Source organism: Pogoniulus pusillus, chromosome 26 (genome assembly GCF_015220805.1).
Source record: "Pogoniulus pusillus isolate bPogPus1 chromosome 26, bPogPus1.pri, whole genome shotgun sequence".
In the NCBI taxonomy this organism is placed as follows: domain Eukaryota; kingdom Metazoa; phylum Chordata; class Aves; order Piciformes; family Lybiidae; genus Pogoniulus; species Pogoniulus pusillus.
In genome coordinates, this window is record NC_087289.1 from 18,852,721 (window position 1) to 18,868,580 (window position 15,860).

General features: G+C 49.7%; 1 protein-coding gene across 5 annotated transcripts in view; it reads left to right on the top strand.

Annotated features, from left to right (window-relative positions):
- Positions 1-11,190, top strand: part of ST6GAL1 (ST6 beta-galactoside alpha-2,6-sialyltransferase 1) — a 64,053-nt gene extending 52,863 nt beyond the window's left edge. For all 5 annotated transcript variants that reach the window (XM_064165401.1, XM_064165399.1, XM_064165400.1 and 2 more), the window contains 3 exons: positions 5,380-5,481; positions 6,609-6,783; positions 9,803-11,190. In XM_064165401.1, the coding sequence (XP_064021471.1) occupies positions 5,380-5,481; positions 6,609-6,783; positions 9,803-10,044 (519 nt within the window). In that variant the 3' untranslated portion in view covers positions 10,045-11,190. The remainder of the gene's footprint in view (positions 1-5,379; positions 5,482-6,608; positions 6,784-9,802) is intronic.
- Positions 11,191-15,860: the final 4,670 nt, after the last annotated feature.

A 15,860-nucleotide genomic window follows, 5' to 3' on the forward strand; every position in this document is an offset into this window, starting at 1 on the left:
GCCTCAGAGCCTGCACTAGCCTGCTTGTGATTTGTGGCAGGCACAAGGTAATTAGCTCTTTGTTTGGGCTCAAAGCCTCTTCTTTCATTAGTGCAGGGAGGGCAGATGCACCTCGCTGCTGTGCTTTGGGAGCCTGAGGCAGAAATCAAAGTGCGGCTCAGCTAATGGTGCTCAGCAAACGGAGGTGTGCTGAGAGATGAGCTGTGCCTGGCCCGGAGGTGAGTATGAAGAGTGAAGGGAGTTTATCTGGTCTTTTATTAAAGAGTAGTGTTTCTGCCCACCTATGCCGCAGACTCTGTAGGTAACACATTAAGCAAGGCTGCCAACAACTGCCAAAGAACCTGCTCTGAGACGCTCACACAGCCGTGACAGAATGTGAACTCTGATGGGTGAGCTGCAGGGTCCAGGACCTCAGTGCCAAGCATGGCAGAAAACACTTCTGCTGCAAGGCATGGCTTTATGAGTGAAATCTTCCCTGGCTCCTGGAGTGCTCTTTCTTGGTATGAGCATGTCCCTCTGATAATTTTCTTTGGACTTCAGGAGGCTTTTAAGCAGAGTCTCAGTGGTGAGGCCATGTATAAGCTCCTGCTATCAGGGTTGGTGTGCAACCTGTTTAGCAGCAGAGCAGGACCCACAGCAGATACTGGAGGCAGCAGGCAGATGAAGACTGAGGGGCTGATGGGGGAGAGATGGGGGACTGCAGCACAGCTTTTGAACTCCAGAAGCAAAAAGGCAGTTTTTCCCTCACCCCAAAGCTAAAATCTACAGGCTGGAGTTTTCCCACCTGCTGCTGTGTGGAAAGCCCATGGGTGCTGCTGTGTAGCAAGGAACAGTTTCTCAGAGCAGCAGCAGGACTTTGTCCATCCTTGTCAAAGGCAAGACGTGGAGCTAGCATGTCCCTCGTTCATTGTGTGTCCTTTGAAGCATGCTCTTCCTGCTTCTTTCTGCTCTTACATCTACCATTCTGCCCTTGCAGCTTACTGTGCTCTGTTCTGCTGCTCACTGTGTCTTGACTCCCTGGTGCTGAACCTCTCTCTGGATGTGGGAAAGTTTTTCCTTCCTGAACCAGCCTGGTTTTAGCAGCCATATCTGGCTGCTGACATCCCTCTTTCTCCACCCTGTTTGATGTCTCTGGTCTTTAGTTTATTCTTTATCTTTCCACTCTGTGTGTATTGTCATAAGGTCAGATAGGTGTTATCACTTCAGAAAACTTTCTCTGGAGGATGTGCTCATTCCCAAACTTAATGTGTTATGGAACCATTTACCAGCAAAAGCATGCACGTGGCACATGTGGTGCCAGCATTATCTGCAGGGGCAGTAGAGGAACTGCAGTTAGTACAGCTGCAGTGCAGCTCTGATAACTCTATGTGCAGATGCTCTTATTTTGGACGAAGCATCGTTATAGCTGTGTCGTTGCAGTGCTTCTGTTCTCCGTTCAGATCAGCCTGCAGCTTTTGGGGACATTCTTCATCTGCTGCCATTTCCTCTAATGGAGACACCAGCTTAGAAAAGTTCAGCTACAAAGAGGAAAAAATCCTTGCAGTTTGTAGAGGCTGAAGTTGGTGTAACTGCTGAACAGAGCAAAAGATGCTCTCTGAGTGAACAGTGCAGGAGTGTCTATCCTGGACTTTCTAAGCTGAAGAGCTCTTAATTGTAGTCCCTATTATTTTGAGGGACCACTGGATTGGGACCTTGGTCTCCTTCTGCATTTTTTATTTTTTAATGAGGCAGCAGTGTGCCCAGCAGAGCCAAGGGCATCCTGGCCTGGATCAGGAACACTGTGGGCAGCAGGACAAGGGAGGTTATTCTGCCCCTGTGCTCAGCACTGCTCAGGCCGCACCTTGAGTGCTGTGTCCAGTTCTGGGCTCCTCCATTCAAGAGAGATGTTGAGGTGCTGGAAGGTGTTGAGAGAAGGGCAGCAAGGCTGGGGAGGGGCCTGGAGCACAGCCCTGTGAGGAGAGGTTGAGGGAGCTGGGGGTGTGCAGCCTGCAGAAGAGGAGGCTCAGGGCAGAGCTCATTGCTGTCTGCAGCTCCCTGAAGGGAGGCTGTAGCCAGGTGGGGTTGGGCTCTGCTGCCAGGCAACCAGCAACAGAACAAGGGGACACAGTCTCAAGTTGTGGCAGGGGAGGTCTAGGCTGGATGTTAGGAGGAAGTTGTTGTCAGAGAGTGATTGGCATTGGAATGGGCTGCCCAGGGAGGTGGTGGAGTTGCTGTCCCTGAAGGTGTTGCAGCCAAGCCTGGCTGGGGCACTTAATGCCATGGTCTGGTTGATTGGCCAGGGCTGGGTGCTAGGTTGGAGTGGATGATCTTGGAGGTCTCTTCCAACCTGGTTGATTCTATGATTCTGTTTGCTGGTTTAATAGCTCAGTGCTGTTCCAGCCATGGTGATATAGGTTTAATGCTCTTGTTAGTGGGATTGCTGGATCACCTTTCATTTCCAGCTTGCTGCAGGATCTGTGCCTTGCCTTGCAGAGAGCATTTGCAGGCATTGGGTACTGTCTGGACAAGCTGCAATTTGTTCTTTTTCTAGGCTTGGCTTTTCTTCCAAGTGGTCCCAGGGAACAAGGATGGAATTGTTTGCCTGCTCTTATTTTGGATCTTACTGTTGATCAATTCTTGGTCCATTCCTAGAATGAAGGAGGTGGGATCTGTTGAATCTAGCCTGTCAAAAGCAGACTGTATTGAGTGGTGTCCAGTATGGCCCAAGGTTGCTAACTAATTATTTAGAGACAGCTTTCTAACATTTTCTGAGCAGTCTGCAGCACAGAGGTGGCTGGTTTTAACACGAGAGCAGGGCATCTTGTGCATCTGTCTGCATAGGGAAAGACTGATACTGGCAGCAGGGGGAGAAATTTGGGATCCTGGGATGAAAGAACAGGCTTGGAGGTTCCACAAGCCTGGTAGCTGTGCTAAGCAAAGGCATTCTTCACCATTGCTCTGCTCCTTTTCTTGGGTCCCCACTGGTTCAGCAGCACTGCTTCCTGTGATGGCATGTTTTCCTGCAGGCTCACCCAGGGCATGCATTTACCCTGGGAAAGCAGTCACAGCTTGGGAACATAAGGGCTGGAGGGTGGGTGGGGGTAGTGCTTGTGTCATTCTGTAGGACACAACTCTTTCCTGCAGAGCTGACCAAGGAGCAGAGTACCTTATTCCAGCCCTAGTTTGCAGTTCTCTCTGGCTGGCTTGCTGTCATGGAGAGCACTCTGCTTTGGCTGAGTTTGCTGTTGTTGGCACTATGAGTCTGCAGGGAGGAAGAGAAAGGAGATAGGACATCAGCAAAACAGGAGTGTGTTTAGATTCCAGGGCAATGACTGTAGAGCCAGAACTCATTTTGATATGGTCAATAAACACAGGAGGAGGGTAGGGGCTGTATTAGCAAGATGGTTGCTAAACAGTGAGTTGGCTAGAGAACAAACTAACTAGGAAATCAATAGGTCACTTTATTCACTAGGATTAAAAAGGAATGGGGAAGAGAAATAAGTCATGTCACAGTTTAATGGCTTAGAGAGAATCAGTCACTAAGGGTACCTGGGGAGCCAGATTCCTCCAGCAAACAGGTTAAGCGACCAACAGGTAACTAGTAGCGCCAAGAGCCAGCTCTGGAGCAGGGAAGGTGGTGCTCCCCACCTGGTTTCTTACCACAGGATGTTAGGGGTTGGAAGGGACCCAAGGAGATCCCAGCTCTTGAGAGGGTTGTGTGCCTCTGCCAGCTCACATGGCTTCACCTGGCCAGCCTTTGCTTTCTCTGATGCTCCACATCTCTCTCATGGAATCACAGAAGGTAGGGGCTGGGAAGAACCTCTGGAGATCTAACTGAGCCTCCCTGCTAAAGCAGGATCACCCAGAGCAGGGTGCCTAGGGTCATTTTCAGGCAGGCTTTGAAAGTCTGCAGTGGAGACTCCAGTACCACTCTGGGCAGCCTGGCCAGGGCTCTGGCACCTTCACAGGAGAGAAGTTTTTCCTTATGTTCAGACAATCTTGTCTTGAGTTGTCCTTTAACATTTCACACCAGAAGAGTTCCTGACAGGTTTCTAGTCTCTGAGTGAAAACAAAGCACCTCTATTCTTGCCCTGTTCCCATCTCCTTGCAGTGCTCCACTCCCACCCGTCCCTAGCCCAGGGGTTGGGCACTGCCAGTGCTGTGCCCTCTTCTCGCCTGTCCACAAGCTGGAGGCAGTTCACACCTGCATGGTGGCACACTCCAGCCAACAGGTGGCCTGGATATTTCAGCTGCTGTAAGGAAATGAGGCCAAGCAGAATACACAGTCAAGGCCAAAGCATAATCCCACAGCGTGAAGAGCAGATGTGAGGAAACCCTTTTGGCTTTTGGAATACGTCATGCCTGAGCTGGCCAGAGTGCCTCTGTGCTCTGCTTGTGGTGGCAGCCAGGGAGGCAGCCTGCTGCTGTGGGCAGCTGGGGTACTCCAGGATAAACTGGCTAGCTCCTAATTAGATCTGTGGAGACAGTCGGGACAAATGGGAGCTGATTTTTGTGATGATGCTTTTCTTCAGCAGATATTTACAAGCCAGCTCTGTACAGGTTGTGCTGTTGGGTGAGAAAAACCACCCAGGTCAGCCTCTGACTCATTTGATTCTGACTGTTTGCTTTGTGCTGCAGGCCTGAATTACCCTCAGGTGTCATGAGCTGTGCTGGTTGTGTACATGCTGCGGTGGGCAACTTCTCTAAAGAACTTGCTTTTGTTCACTTGGGGAAGCTTCTGGGGGATCATTCTTGCTCCACAGATGCTGTCCTAGCCCATGTACTTTGCTGTCATGGTGCTTCCTGTTTTACTGGTGCTTTAACGAGCTTCAGACCTCCTTTGCCCAAGATTCATCATCCATCTGTGGAAAGATGAGGTGTGAGAGCCAGCTGGGGGTACTGCATTCTCTCAGCACTTGCACTGGTGGTCTCACAGCAAGCTGGCCTACTGCTGTGCCTTGGCTACCTGAGTAGGTACCACCCACAGGCAGACCTTATTTGGTTCAAAGGAAGGTTCATAAAGCCAGCAGTGTGTTTGCATTGGGCTCCTGAGCTGTGCTGGCAGCAGCTGATGCTCTGCCCGCTTCTGGCACTCGCAGTGATTGTATCCATCATCCCAGCTGGGATGCTCTGTGGGTCCTGACCTTATCTTATTGAAGATGGAGAGTGGGAAGCTTGTGGAGCATGATGGTGGCTTTCCTCCCTGACTGCTCTGCTGCTAGACAGGAGTGGGGTAGGTGTTGGAAGGGCGTTTCTGAGTTGTGTCGCTGCTGCACGCAGTGAGGTGTGTTCAGTGGCTGCCAGTGGGGTGGCTGTGGCTGTCTTCAGTATGTTTTGCTGCTTGGCTGCCTGCTAATTCTGACAGCCTGTAGTATATTCTTGTACTTGTTGCTTTTGAAGCTTGTCACTGTTGAGGAGCAGCAGTTCCTGAGGGAAGCACTATACAACACTGGAATCTTGATTGTTTGGGATCCAGCACCCTATCATGCAGAGATTCATGAGGTAAGAATGAGTTTTCTGTAAGTAAAGTCAGATTCACATGCTTTGAAGTGCATCCTAAAATGGGACAACTGCTCATTTTCAGGCCATTTTCATTTACACCCTCCTTATCATGAGTGTATCTGTATATACTCCTGAGAGCATCCCATGTGTGCTTGTTTCTGCCACCCTTACTCTCCCACCTTTGCTGCTGCAGTGAGGAGGTCACTACTGTCTGCAGCAGCTGTGATCTCCTCTTTCTAAGAGTTGCTCTAAGATTCGCTGATGGTTGATGCTTGGATATTTCAAGCACCAGTCAGGCATGAGATGTACTCGATAGGTTATGAATGGATTAGGAAACCCTCTGAGGGTCTCAGCAAAGGTCTCCTCTCCATGTCAGATGGACTTTCACTTGTAGATGTTGCAATCCCCCTGGCATTTACTTTTCAATTTGAGTACAAAAGGGCATTATCTGATAAGTGATGAGCTTCGGAGGCTCAGGGTGAAAGCAGGTAGGAGTGAAGAGTCTGTAACTGAGAGGTCTTTGCATTCCTTTCCGTGGACTTCTCTCTCTGATGTTTATTCCTGTGTTTATCCCCACACCTGCAGGAAACATGAGGGTGTATGTACAGCATATTTAACAGTCAGTAAAACCAGGAAGGGATATTTTTAACCTAGAAAAAAAATCTCCAAATTACTTTAAGAAAACATAACCCCTTCATAAATGTTTTCACTGAAAGGGGAACTTTTAGGATGCAAATAAGCTCAGCCTGGTTTAGGTGGCTCTGCTGGGGGCACTTTCCTGCAGAACAGGATGCTTTGTACTCCAACATGGGGAGGCTTCAGGGTCTATAACATTTAAGGTAGAGTTCTTAGCATCATCTACTATGGAGGGAGGGGGGATTCAGAATGAAATTACAGTAGATGCAGATCTCATTTGTCAGTCCTTCCTTGAGATTTGAGGGTTCCCTGGTCTGCTGACTAAGTCAAATCCCCACACTGGTTTGAGGTGATGGGGGCACTGCATGCACCTGTGTAGGCATAGCAGGACCTTGTCACCCTAGAGCAGTGTGTTCACCCAGCCTTGGCTTTTGTTGCTTGGTGGAAAGAGCAGGCTAGAAATGGTCTGACTCCCTGCTTCTGTCTCGCAGTGGTACAGAAAACCAGACTACAACTTTTTTGAAAGCTACAAGTTGTATCGTGGTAAACATCCAGAGCAGCCCTTCTATATCCTGAACCCAAAAATGCAGTGGCAGCTCTGGGATATTCTGCAGGAGAATTCCCTGGAGCATATTCAGCCTAATCCACCGTCATCTGGAATGCTTGGTAAGATAATTACCCTTTAAACTTCTCCTTCAGTTTGCAGGCAGGAACTCTCCAGGATGCCTTTCTTTCAAAGACAGCTACAGATTTATGGTGCTTATCAGAGTTGCTCTAACAGTGTTTGTCTTACAGCAAAATGTAAGCTTCCTGTCTTTAGAGCAGCAGCTCAGTTGTGTTAAAGTAAGTGGTTTGCAGCACCCCTCTGAAACAGCAGTTGCAAGCATGGCTCAGTTCCACGTGAAAACAGAAGAGCAGATTGCAGCAGCATTGAGATGGTCTGTAGGATTTCTAGCTTCTAGTGTCAGCACAGTTCCCATGGGGAGTGAGAGGAAGGATATGTCTCCTCTGGGCTCAGATCTTGTCAGGCAAACAAATCTGGTTACTGCAGATGAAATCTAAGTGCTTGCCTGGTTGTGCTTTTCAAATATAAGCCTGGAGAGATAGATACATATGTGGAAAAATATATATTCCCAAAGACTTACTGGGGAGCTGTGGATAGGCAGGCTGAGTAGTTGCCCCAGAAAGCTCAGTGATATTCCCCCTTATTCAGCATGTTAGCATCTTGTTTGTCAGCACAGCAAATCCAGCCTCTCAGCAAAGGGACTCGTTTGGCATTCTGCTGTTGCAAAGCTTTTCCTTCTTATGGGAGCACAAATCTCATGACCAGATGAATAAAAAGGAGTGAACTTCTCAGGAAGTTCACATGTATTTGAAAGCAGCTTCTGTCTCTGCTCCCATCCCTGCTGGCACACAGGCAGCCTTCACAGAATTACAGAACGTTAGAGGTTGGAAGGGACCTCCAAAAATCGAGTCCAACCCCCCTGCCAGAGCAGCATCACCTGCAGTAGTCTGCACAGGACTTCTACCTGTTTAAACACTCACTTCTTACTTTTGCCAGTCAGATGCCTAGTTTTTTTGCACAGCCTTGCTCTCACCCAGTGTTGCTGGGATATGTGCAGAACAATGTAGATTTAGACTAGAAGAAGGTGAGAGTCAGTTCTCTTCTCCCAAGGATAGAGCAATAGGGCAAGAGGAAATGGCCTCAAATTGTGCCAGGGGAGGTTTAAGTTGGATATTAGGAACAGTTCCTTCACCAAAAGGTTGTCAAGCCCTGGAGAAGGCTGCACAGTGGTAGAGTCACCATCCTGGAGGGATTTAAAAGCTTTGTAGATGTGTTGCTGAGGGACATGGTTCAGTGGTGACCTGGCAGTGCTGGATTAGCAGGTGGACTTGATGATCCTAAGGGTCTTTTTCAACGATCTCATGATTCTATCTCAAGCACTTGAAAGAAAAGTAACCAGTGACTATGGCTTACTTATGATCTGGCCAGAAAGTTGAGGGGTCCATGCCCAGCAGTGGTGTCAATGTCCTCAAGTGGTCCCTCTGTCTATCAGAAGACAGAGGAGGACAGCACTGCCTTGCTGTAGGGCAGCTGGAGGAGCCTGAAGAGCAGAGGCTGCTTGATCTCTGTAAGCCATCTCCAAGCACAGCTGCCTTCATACCTCCTGCATTCCCAAGGGGTGATGGTTTGAAACTAAAAGAGGAGTGATTTAGACTGGATATAAGGAAGAGATCTGTTACGATGAGAGCGGGGAAACACTGGCACAGGTTGCCCAGAGAGGTGAGAGATGCTCCATCCCTGCAAATATGTGAAATGAGATTGGATGGGGCTCTGAGCAACCTGATCTAGTTGAAGATGTCCTTGCTCACTGCAGGGACATTGGACTAGATGACAATTAAAGGTGCCTCCCAACCCAAGACATTCTATGATTCTCTGATAAGGGAAAGGTCTCAATGTTACTTAACCAAGGAGGCTTAAGGTGGGCTCTTTGGATCAGCTAATTGTAGTGCATGGTTGGCAGGCACCCAGGTTTCTGTGAAGGTCACAAAGAATGGTGGCACTCATAAAATGGGCCCTTGGGCATGGCTGTCTCTGTAAGCAATCTGCTGTAATAGTCATTCACAGGCTTTGCAACAGAGCGCTTCAGAAAACAGCCCCATCTGGCCAGACTTGGCTTTAACCCCTCTCATCTGAACACTCGAAAAGGAGACCCTTCCCTGGGGGCCTGGGCCACCTGTCTTTTTGAGGTGTTAATCTCTTACCAAGCTGTGTGGTGCAGCAGCCAGGCTGGAGGGCAGGGATGCCATCCAGAGGGACCTGGACAGGCTGCAGAGGTGGGCACAAGACAATCTCAGGGGATTCAACAAGACCAAGGGCAAGGTCCTGCAGCTGGGTCAGGGCAATCCCAAGCACAAATCCAGGCTGGGCAGTGAGTGTCTGGAGAGCAGCCCTGAGGAGATGGACCTGGGAGTGCTGCTGGACCAGAAGCTCAACAGGAGCCAGCAGTGTGCACTTGCAGCCCAGAAAGCCAAGCAGAGCCTGGGCTGCAGCAGCAGAAGTGTGGCCAGCAGGGCCAGGGAGGTGATTCTCCTTCTCTGCTGTGCTCTGCTGAGACCCCACCTGGAGTACTGCATCCAGTTCTGGAGCCCCTGGAACAAGAGGGATGTGGAGATGCTGGAATATGTCCAAAAAGAGCATGGCCAGGAGGATGCTGAGAGGGCTGCAGCAGCTCTGCTGTGAGCACAGACTGAAAGAGTTGGGGCTGTTGAGTCTGGAGAAGAGGAGGCTCCCAGGTGACCTTCTTGTGGCCTTCCAGGATCTGAAGTGGGCTACAAAAAAGCTGGGGAGGGACTTTTGAGGCTGTGAGGGAGTGCCAGGACTGGGGGGAATGGAGCAAAGCTGGAGGTGGGGAGAGTCAGGCTGGAGGTGAGGAGGAAGTTGTTGAGCAGGAGAGTGGTGAGAGGCTGGAATGGGTTGCCCAGGGAGGTGGTTGAGGCCCCATGGCTGGAGGTGTTTGAGGCCAGGCTGGCTGAGACTGTGTGCAGCCTGCTCTAGGGTAGGGTGTCCCTGGGCATGGCAGGGGGGTTGGAACTGGCTGCTCCTTGTGGTCCCTTCCAACCCTGACTGACTCTCTGATTCTCTGGCTTGACCCGGGGCTGTCTGCTTTCTCTCCCTCCCCAGGCATTGTGATCATGATGACGCTCTGCGATGAAGTGGATGTGTATGAATTTCTCCCTTCCAAACGGCAGACAGACATTTGCCACTACTACCAGAAGTTTCATGACCGTGCCTGTACCATGGGAGCCTACCACCCCCTCCTGTTTGAGAAGAACTTGGTGAAGCACATCAACCAGGGCACAGATGAGGACATCTATACTCAGGGCAGAGTCACTTTGCCCGGCTTCCGAAACGTGCGCTGCTAGCGGAATGGTTCTTAGTCTGGTTAGGATTTGTTCTTGACTGTCAAAGCACTTTTAAAATCAGGGTTGTCAGATGTGTTATGTTTAAGCACTGGTGGATTTTGACAGCTCTTCTGTGCTGCGAGACTTTTGCTTAGGACTTGGTTGCCCAACTTCTGCCAGCTGCACAGCAGCCTTCCTACATTGTGCTACGGCTGTGGGCTGCCTGCATGAGCCGCTGCAATGAATTTGCTCCCGGTAGAGCCAGACTCGTGCAGCAGGTGGATAGTTCTGTCTTCATCTCAAGCAATGATGGTGTATGGGAGGCACAGGAGATGCTTTCTAAGCAGAGATTGCACAAGTCAGATCAAATGCCAAATACAGTTTGGTTTGCTTCAAAGGTGTTCTGACAGCCAAAATCCTGCTCCTGAGAAAAATAATGTCAAGCTTGTTCCTGTAGTCCTAGGAGCTCTTTAGAGCCATGCTGGTTTATGGGAACCATGCTCAAAGCTGTGTGCTGAGAAGCTAAACTCCTAGTCCAAAACGTGGCTTTTATAAACAGTTTGTAACACAACCCTGGCCACTCCCTGTCAAAGGGTGAGACTTCTGAAACTGTTCAGGTGGCATTTTTGGCAAAGGAAGAGGGAGGCAATTTGCAGCTCAGTGACCCTTGAAAGACTTGTAAAGCTTTGAACTTTTTTAATTGCTTGAAGTAAATTTTAGTGAATGTCTGCTTCTCCAGTACAGTGCTGTGTGTGGTACAGAAGAAGCCTTATTGCAGAAGCAGTTTGGGGCAGATGCTCCAAGACACAAGTGGAAGAGCTGACTGGAAGTTGGTACCTCTTTCCAGCTCTCTGCTGGTCTACTTTTGCAGTTGTTAGCAAATCACTTGCTGGCTTGTCTCTGGTAACAGAAGTACCATGTAGCTGCTGCTAGATGAGTTCCAGTTCTTGGCAAGCTGACTGAAGTTACCTCAGCTGCTGTGTGCTTTTGCTGAAGAGGTGTGGAGCAGACGCATCGCTTCCACGCTTGATGAGTGGTGGGGAGGGAGAGTGTGCACTGCTGCTCATGCAGAACCACAGGCAGAACTGAGGGTTGTGCTGATCTGTTTCATGATGTCTGTAAAGAAAGCTTTTTCTTCTTCTGTTTTGAATAAATCCTGTGAAATCATTGCCTTGCTCTTGCTTTGATGAAACCAGTGTAAACGCTGCTGCTTTGTGGCCTTTTGGACTTGTGGTGGCCTTGCACCAACACAGGCAGAGGTGGGAGGGAGCTGCTCCTCTGCCGGCTTCAGTGAGTTCACAGTTCTCATCCTGTCGTGAGAGGGCTGCTGCAGAGTGTTCCTCCAGATCTGAAGCTGGCTTTCTGCACACCTGTGATGGTTTGGGAGCTACCCAAACAGCCCCCCCCTTGTGAAATGACCCAGACTAGAGTCAGCTGGCTGGAATCTGAGGAATGAAGCTTTATGTTCAAGGCTTAGCACAAGATACAAGCAGATAGTTACAATATGTACAGCTATGGACAGAAATACACAAATTAAAGGTAGTACAGAAGCACTACAGCCCTGCCAGAAACCAGAGTCCTCACGAGGGGCTCCCAACCACCCTTCCACCTCCTTTCCACCCCTCTACCTTATCCCAGAGTTTGCCTTATATGCAAGGTGAGTTTGGAGGACTGGCAAGGGAGGTAGAAATAGAAGGATTAGTTGCACAGCAGAAGCACAGGGAGAAGCACAGACTCTGAGAGTTGCACAGACTCTGTCTTACCTATATTTGTGTCCTTGCTTTTATACATCTCAGCAAGCCTATGAGTGAAGCAGACATCACCATTGTTTCCTTTTCACAGCCTATCATCTCATTTTCCTCATTAAAATATTCCAATTAGCCTCAAACCAGCACACCACCTGTCTGTTTGGATGGCTTGGATCTGTTTGCACTGACAGATTGTGTCATGCCATAGATATGGGTAAGAGAAACCTAGATCCTCACTCTGCTGCCCAGGAGCACTAGGACAAGAGTGTGATGAAGGCCATGAGCAGTTGTGTCTGGTTTAGCATTTATTTTCACTCTTAGGGCAGGAGAGAGCTTCTGAAGGCAAAGCCAGTGGGCATGGCTTGAGAGAGCTGTAGCAAACCTCTCTCCATCTCCACTTAGTCTGTAATAGCCTGTCGCTCGGACCTAGGGCTTGCCTGTCACAGCCATTTGCCTACTTAGAATGCATACAGTTGGGATTTGAATAGGATCTGCCTTCTTCCCAAGGCTTCTCTGTTTGTTATTTCTCCCACCTCTGCTGTTGGGGTGACTGGACCAGCCGCCCCCTTGGCTTGGGCTGTGTAGTGCATGGGTAGTACCTTGCTGCGTAGGAGCGAGGAAGCAGAGCCTGTTCACCTGTGGCTCCCACATCAAACAGGCTCCTCAGGGTCTGCCAGAGCCGTGGGTTACTCACAGGCAATAACGTGGCATTGGGTGTGAAATTCCTAACATGATGCTAACAGTCTTAGCTGGAGCAAATGTGATTTACTTACAGCCTTAACAGTTGCACAGAGAATGTGACAGCACTTTAAATAAACCAGTGCTAGCTCTCCTTTTCTCCCTCTTCTTTCTTTTTTTTTGGCTGCACAGATCCAGATCTAATATAAATGGCAAGTGATGACAAGTCTGGCATTTAGAAGAGCCAAGTTTAAGTTGGTGGGCAGGAATAGCTAGACGGTACCAAAAGCCTCATCCCTCCTGCAGTCTCTAACCCTCTGCAGGGCGTGAACAGCTTTCCATCCACGTGGAAAGCAGAAAGAGGGCACCACTGTCCTCGCCAGTCAGCTTCTCTGCTGCTAAGTACTGGGGAAGATGCTTGATAATATGGGAAGGGTGTGAAGGAAGGTCGGGAATTCTGAGGGGGAGGGGAATGAAGGGATTGTTTTAGGTTTTGAAGCTCTCTCCTCTGTGTTGAGGTGGTGGCTGTGACTATTGCTTCGCAATGCTCTTCCTTAGCTGTAACTTTGTTACTCCTCCCTGCAGTACAAACTTCATCCATAGCACTTGCAGAATCCACAGGCTTTGAAATACTGAAAGAGAAGGGAAAGGGAATGGGAGTGACAGGGAAGTACTGGAAAGTGCCGGGAATTCTACATCTTCATTTCAGAGAGAGGTCAGCCCTGAACTGTCTTGGCTTCAAGTTTAAACTGTACCTTACCCAGTGTTCCTGCAGCCCTGCTGTCCTGGAGTCCTGTACCCCTAAATTCCTCTCCTGCCCGGACTTCGGGGGGAAAGGGGAAAAGCCGCCTGGTTTCCCCCCCCCTCGCCTGCCCTGCAGCCGTGAAGCGGGGGAGGACTGCCCCGTGAAGGGGGCGGGGACTGCCCCGTGAAGGGGGAGAGGACTGCCCCGTGAAGGGGGGGAGGACTGCCCCGTGAGTTCCCGCGCTGGAGCCAGGCTGGGACTGGCCGTGCGCTTTCGCGCCTAAGGTGTGGTAACTCTGCCCTTTGTCTAGCCAAGGTTATAACTATTGGGGGTCTTCCCGCCTTTGGGGTTCCCGCTTTGGATTTTGCCTGTGCCTGGACGTATGTGTGCCTGAGCTCACACACTCCCCTGTGCCTGGACTGCAGAAACCTTCAGGAATTTGCTTTCCTATTGACACCTTTGTGTGCCTAACGACCCTTAACAACCTCTTAACGATTCACCTGCAGCCGCTGAAAGGAAGAGGAAGACAGACCTCACGAGCCAGCCTGAGTGAGTTATTTGGCTCAGCTTAATTTAGTAAGAAATCGCTATTAATTAATAGCTGAGGCCTTTTCCAACTTCTGACTTCCAAAATAGTCAGATTATTGATGGTATCCTTGTAGATTAATTCTCATGCAACTGAATCTGCTTATTAAACTAAATTAATCTTTGTATATATAGTTGTGGGGGCGGGTTTTTGGGGAAAAATAAAAAATAACTATTTTTGATAACTTCCTGCTCTCCGCAACACCTGCCCATGAGCTGCAGAAGGTATGGTTTAGAGTGGCAGTGCACTGGTCAACAAACACTGTCAAGATGTTTCATTTCTAAGTGCCCTTGGGAGCACAGGTAATGGCAAGCAAGGCTCGCTGAAAACCCAGCTGATCCAGGTTTGAAAGGTAGCTTTAAAGACCTAGAATTCCACACCCAGAGACAGCTTCTGGGGGAAATCTCAAGCCCTGATGAGACTTGTGTAAGACCTGTGGTAAGCAAATGTTATCATTTGTTTAAACAAGGCAGTAGAAAGGGGTTTGTGAGGTTAAGAAGTCAGGGAGTGAAAGGTTTATTCCTCCACACTACATCTGTACACCCATCTTCCAAAAGGCTCCAGTCATCGATGTATAACAGGCACTATGGGGCAAAGATCGCTCTTGACCTGACACTAACTGGAAACTGTTTCTTCTTCTTCTTCTTTACCTTTTGGTGCATGAGAGAGCTGGGGTCAGGGGGTGTACAGAAGTTAGCTGGCAGGCCCAGAGCCTAAAGGAGGTGAGGGAAGGGCAGCTGCCAAGGGCTCATCACTGCATGAAGAAATATGTGGGCAACGTAAAGAAGTGAAGGTGTTATTGACAGGGGAACTTTGGACTTTGTTGTCTTTCATAGATTCACAGAATCAACCAGGTTGGAAGAGACCTCCAAGCTCAGCCAGCCCAACCTAGCACCCAGCCCTGGCCAATCAACCAGACCATGGCACTAAGTGCCCCAGACAGGCTTGGCTTCAACACCTCCAGGCACAGTGACTCCACCACCGCCCTGGGCAGCCCATTCCAATGCCAATCACTCTCTCTGACAACAGCTTCCTCCTAACATCCAGCCTAGACCTCCCCTGACACAGCTTGAGACTCTGTCCCCTTGTTCTGTTGCTGCTTTACTGGCAGAAGAGCCCAACCCCACCTGGCTATAGCCTCCCTCCAGGGAGCTGCAGCCAGCAATGAGCTCTGCCCTGAGCCTCCTCTGCTGCAGGCTGCACACCCCCAGCTCCCTCAGCCTCTCCTCACAGGGCTGTGCTCCAGGACCCTCCCCAGCCTTGCTGCCCTTCTCTGGACACCTTCCAGCACCTCAACATCTCTCTTGACTTGAGGAGCCCAGAACTGGACACAGCACTCAAGGTGTGGCCTGAGCAGTGCTGAGCACAGGGGCACAAGAACCTCCCTTGTCCTGCTGCCCACAGTGTTCCTGATCCAGCCCAGGATGCCATTGGCTCTGCTGCCCACCTGGGCACTGCTGCCTCATCTTCAGTCTACTGTCTACCAGCACCCTGAGGTCTCTTTCTGCCTGGCTGCTCTCCCAACACTGTCCCCAGACTTTGTAGGTGAGCTTTCATTGCCTGGGCTGACAAAACTGCCTGGAGGTGATGTTGGTGTTGGTTTGCTTTCACTAAAGGGAAAAAAAAAAAAAAAAAGGAGAGAAGAAGAAAAGTCAAAAAAATTCAAATCCAGTGTAGCTGAGTCAGCACAGCCTCCCCCACCTTCTCAAGAACAATGGAGTGGAAGGCAGATCTGGCAAGACACTCTTATATCAGCAGTTAAAAGAAAGCGGTGCTGGCCCTCCCTGAAAACACTCCGCAGTCACTCCACCTACTCCTTTTGTGCTCTGTGTACACCCAGCTAAAGATGTGAGCACAACTAAGACAGCTACCTCTTCTCTGCTGTGTTGCTGAAGTCAGATGCTCTTTGCCGGCACTGGGGATGTTTGTTTTCACTTGTGTGTCGTACTGGCCTGCTGGGACACACCTTCACTCGCTTCGGGTGCTGATGCAATGCACAGCGCAGGAGAAGCAAGCTTTATTTTGGGGCAGGTACTTGATGTGTATTGGACATTGTCTCAGCCCTAGTTTGAATTTCCTA